Here is a 4,678-nt window from a genome sequence, read left to right as displayed (position 1 = left end):
GTGATCGGAAACTACAAACAAAATGTTCGTACAGAGAATCATGAGACATGACAGACATAATATTGATGAGCATTGAAAAAAAATGTTGAAAATACATGGCAAAGAGTATACCAATAAATACAGTATCTACTTACAGACTAAAGCAGAGAAATTGTCCTGCCAGATTGGATGCGCTGCTGTATAATGTTTCTGTCAGAAAGTTGTGTTTTTTTTTTTTACATTTGTTCTTGTATGCGAAACCCCTCCCCGACCCCCTTAAATTCACAATATTTGTATGATTATATTCCTGAAAATGTATTTGGGTGAGATTAACCTGTACACTTAGATTTATGCGTATTCAATCATCCACTTAAAAAAATAGATTTTGCATCGCCAGTTTATATCACAACTCGTGCTTTCATCCAAGTTCCACGAGATCTGTCTATTTATTTTCATAATTAATTATTTCTGTAATGCCATGTGGTTCTGAAATTAAAGTAACATAGTTCGGCACACCCCACTTAAGGTTTTGGATTCTTTTTTTCTTTACGTTGATGTATATTGTGCCAAGGCACCCTCCAGTTTGAGTCAGTACAAGGGGAAAAATGCTTCTACTGCATTTATAGATAGACACAGATTTAAAACTGGCTCTGTGTTGTCTGTTTCTCAAGAACTTCGAGGTAGTCCGGCTCTATTTGAAGTTTTGCCTTTAGTTCCAAATAGTCGTTTCTATTGGGCTCCACAAAGACAGTACTTGGCGCTGTACCATATAGCATAGTCTCTCGTATTCCTTCAGGATGTAAGAACTGGCGCCTAACATCGAAGTTTGGTTGGTATGTGTACGGGACGGGGCCAGTGTACTTATATTCAAACCTGCTGCCAGCAGTCGATGAGGATTTATCCGGCTCCAGGATCCCTCGGAAAAAATGTTCCACATCCTGGACAGGGGACGGCTGCTCACGAGGCTCGATGGTGCTCACTGTGTAATTGGGGCTCCTCAAGGTGACCTCCTGGTCCTCGTCTGCATTACTCCTGTAGGTGACCTTGAGCTCGTGTAGATCGGGGTAATCCTCCACAGTGTTCCCTTCCCTGGACCTGTAGATTGGGTTTTTGCACATGTGTCCTAACGGATGGGGGATGTATTCGTAGACGTGACCCGCTGGGGCCTTGACCTTGGGGACGGAGCGATTGCTATAGAGATTGTACTGCAGGTTGAAGGAACTCACGTCGGAGTTGTTTGTGCTTGTACGGTCACTCTGAGACTTTTTACGCCTCTTCATCACCACCACAAACAGGCCGGCTGCCACAAACACCGACATAATGAAAACAAGGAGGAGGCTGAGAATGAGGACAGACAAAGGAACATTACTGGAAGGGGTGTTAAACCTCTGGGGTGTCTCCGTGGTGGTGATCCTGTCTGCCGAAGGCTGCTCGGAAGGAACCACGGTGGAGACAATGACATCGGAGTAATCTGGACACAACTGCTCAGAAGGGATGACCCGCATATCCTGTCCTGCAAGCCGCTTGGGAGTCACGCATTTGACGTCATTGACCACTGTTCCCGTGTTGAGCTGCTCCAGCCAGATCTTCATGCCGACCACATCGCAGGAGCACTCCCAAGGGTTCTCAAACAGGTCAATCTGAACCAGTGCTTTCAGCTGGTCCAGAACTCCGCTCACAGGCAGGTTTTGAAAGTGGTTACTGCGAAGGTTGAGGCGGGAGAGAGACAGACTAGAAAAGATGCCTCCTGGCAACGTTTTTAAAAGATTGTTATTGAGGAAAAGTAGCTGAAGGTTAGGCACAAAGCGGAAGGTGCCACCTACAATCTCACGAATCTTATTATATTCTAAATACAAGTACTGCAGACTTTTTAGCCCAAAGAACATATCTGCTGTGAGTCTGTCAATCAAATTGCCATTCAAGTACAGCCTACGTAGGTTAATTAAATCCCCAAAGGCTCTGTCGTGTATGAGTGCTATCCGATTGTTTCCCAGGTGCAATAAATCCAGTCCCTCAGCCTCAACAAAGTCAGATCGACGCACGACAGCGATGTAGTTCCCTGTGAGATACATCTTTTTAGGATTGTATGGCTTGGGCTTCAGATCTGATATGTTCTCAATCTTCCTTTCCTGGCAGTTGACATTTAGCCCCAGGTCGGAGATTTGCAGATTGCATGTACAGGTGGTGGGGCAGTCCAAAGGCACGGGAGATTTGGTCTGAAAAGCAATGATGGGCCCGTAGTTGTAGGGGTTGGCTGGGATTCGAGAAGTGGGCTTGGACTTGGTTTTGCTGGATTGGCGGGTGCCCTTGGTCGGCCTGGACGAGGATCGCAGGACTGCTGAAGATGTGGCTGATGCCGTCACGGCTGCCGGCGTGGTCTGGAAATAGCCGCTGGTGCTGAGCGGGGGTGGGGGGCGCATCTCATACTCTGATATGGCTCTTCTGGGACACAGTTCCTGCTTTGAGACCTCATCCAGATCCCTGCCATGGAGCCTGAAAGGAGTCTCACATACCACCTCCCCCACCAGAGCTGTGTAGGCGATGCTCTCCAGCCAAGCCTTAAGCGCAATAAGCTCGCAAGAACAATTCCACGGATTCTCCTCGAGCTGTAATTCCACTACTTTGTCCATATGCTCTAAAAGGCCGATGTAAGGGAACATTTTTAAGCGGTTACCCCTAAGATCCAGGTGCGTCAAGGGCACGTTCCGGAAAATGTTCGTGGGCAGAGAGGACAACAGGTTGTCATTGAGAATCAGCACAGTCAGCTGTTGAAGCCTGCTCAGAGCATTAGGTTCAATAGTGCTAATGAAATTATAGTCTATCTGAAGGTATTCTAGGCTCTCGAGTCCGATGAAAGTGTCGTCCCTAAGAATGTCTATTTTGTTATTGTTCAAATGTAATCTCTTTAATCCCTGGAGTCCGTTGAATGCCCCGGTCTCCACCTCAGATATGTCATTATTACCCAAATGCAAAATGGTAACTCCGGTATAGTTGATGAAGTCATTGACAGACAGTCTTTTCAGCAAATTACCTGTCAGCAAAAGATGGTACATAGAAAACTGCACTGGGCTTATTTCCGACAGCCGGACAATGCCCCTGTTCTCACAACTGACCGTCAGAATGCCTTCCTTCTCCTCGCAAGTGCACAGATTCATACAGATCTCCCCATAACTGTCATACATCTCAACCAGACTCAGAGATGTGGCAACCAGCAATATTATTTTCAATATCCAGATATGCATTTTCTTGTGCAGGAATGGCCCAGCTCACTGTAGTGCAGTTGCAGTTTGGGGTGTCATCTAGAAAAGGAAAAGACGTGATGAATGTCTGTTAGATGAACATGCAATCTCAACATCTGAAAACTACATTAAACGGTGGACAATCCCAAAATGTTATAGGAATATGTCAAAGACAAATTTGCAGGATCCTTCCCAATAATGCAAAGCAAACTCCTCCTGCCTAATGCAAAAGCAGATTCTGATATTAAAAACCAATATGCACTGTTCTTTAGCCTAAACTTTGCAATGCAAGAGGTCTTGAATTGATTCAATATTATTTTTAGGCTATATGTGTTTAATAATATGAGAATAGTATCATACCAAACTCTATCAACGAGATCTATGCAAATGCATTGATTTATTCAATACAATACAACATGCATATTATGCAATGCTCATGATATTGCAAATACAACCACATTTCTTTTCATCACGGCATTCAGGCACATTTACAAAGACATAGAAGGCGAGAATTAAGGGGGGGGGGGCACTATTGCTTCTTTGAAATGTAAAGTAACATCGACTGGCAGAATTACTCTCCAATGCGCAATTTGGGAATGCATTTCCAACATATTATCCGGCGGCATCTCAACTCAAAGATGCAAAACGTAAAGCCAGTTGCTCGTGCACTGAACAAATCGACATCTTCGTGGTTTCCAACTTGAACATCTGCCGCTGAACGAGACAGAGGAGCAAATCTACATATCATTGTCACTATACAAAATGCTTTAAAACATATCATGTAAGTTTTTTTTTTTTTGTCTTAAACCAGCCACCCTTGCCATACCCCAATGCAAATAATATTTCCCGTACTCACCCCACATATCCGACGACTTCAGGTTTTGTCAACTCTCAACCAGTATCGAAGTTAAACCTCGGAGTGCACATAGGTGCCTATGTTGAATTTCTCCCTTTGATGCTATATGTGACAGTCATATCTCATCCCTCAGGCGACAAAGACCCGAGTTGATTAAAAGCAAAAGCGACGTCATTGATTATAGCCCGATTCCATCTTGATGGGGAGCAAACAATTCTATATTAAACCATTTTGTTGTGCAGAAGCATTTGTATTCATGCTAATCAACCCCTCTCTCTCTCACACACTCTCTTTCGCCCCCCTCTCTCCCACATAAACACACACTTGGACGCACAAAGACACTCACACACACATACACACACACACATTCAAAGATACAGCACATCATTCCAAGGCGCTACAACACGATCCAAAAGTCTACACTGGTCATGGTGATCTTCCAGAAATTGAATAATAATAATAATAATAATAAAAAAAAACGATTAAGAAGTAAACAGCAATATAACTAAGCCGTTCATCACAAAACGGCTCATTCATCGCGCACCTAAAGCCGGGCTTTCCAAAGCAACGCGTAATGCCTCATAATTGAGGCTCCTAAATCTAA

The 4,678-nt window shown here is 44.1% G+C and overlaps 1 protein-coding gene across 1 annotated transcript; it reads right to left on the bottom strand.

Annotated features, from left to right (window-relative positions):
• Nucleotides 1–617: 617 nt before the first annotated feature.
• LOC306873879 (SLIT and NTRK-like protein 5) lies at nucleotides 618–3,221 on the bottom strand (the record flags this gene model as incomplete). The annotated part of the gene is made up of 1 exon (XM_079423405.1): nucleotides 618–3,221. The coding sequence occupies one exon, from the start codon at nucleotides 3,219–3,221 to the stop codon at nucleotides 618–620; it is 2,604 nt and encodes an 867-aa protein (XP_079279531.1).
• Nucleotides 3,222–4,678: the final 1,457 nt, after the last annotated feature.

The sequence above is a fragment of the Barbus barbus genome (genome assembly GCF_936440315.1).
Source record: "Barbus barbus genome assembly, chromosome: 8".
NCBI lineage: Eukaryota > Metazoa > Chordata > Actinopteri > Cypriniformes > Cyprinidae > Barbus > Barbus barbus.
Note: the sequence above shows the minus strand (reverse complement) of the source record. Positions and strands in the feature narration are given on the sequence as shown.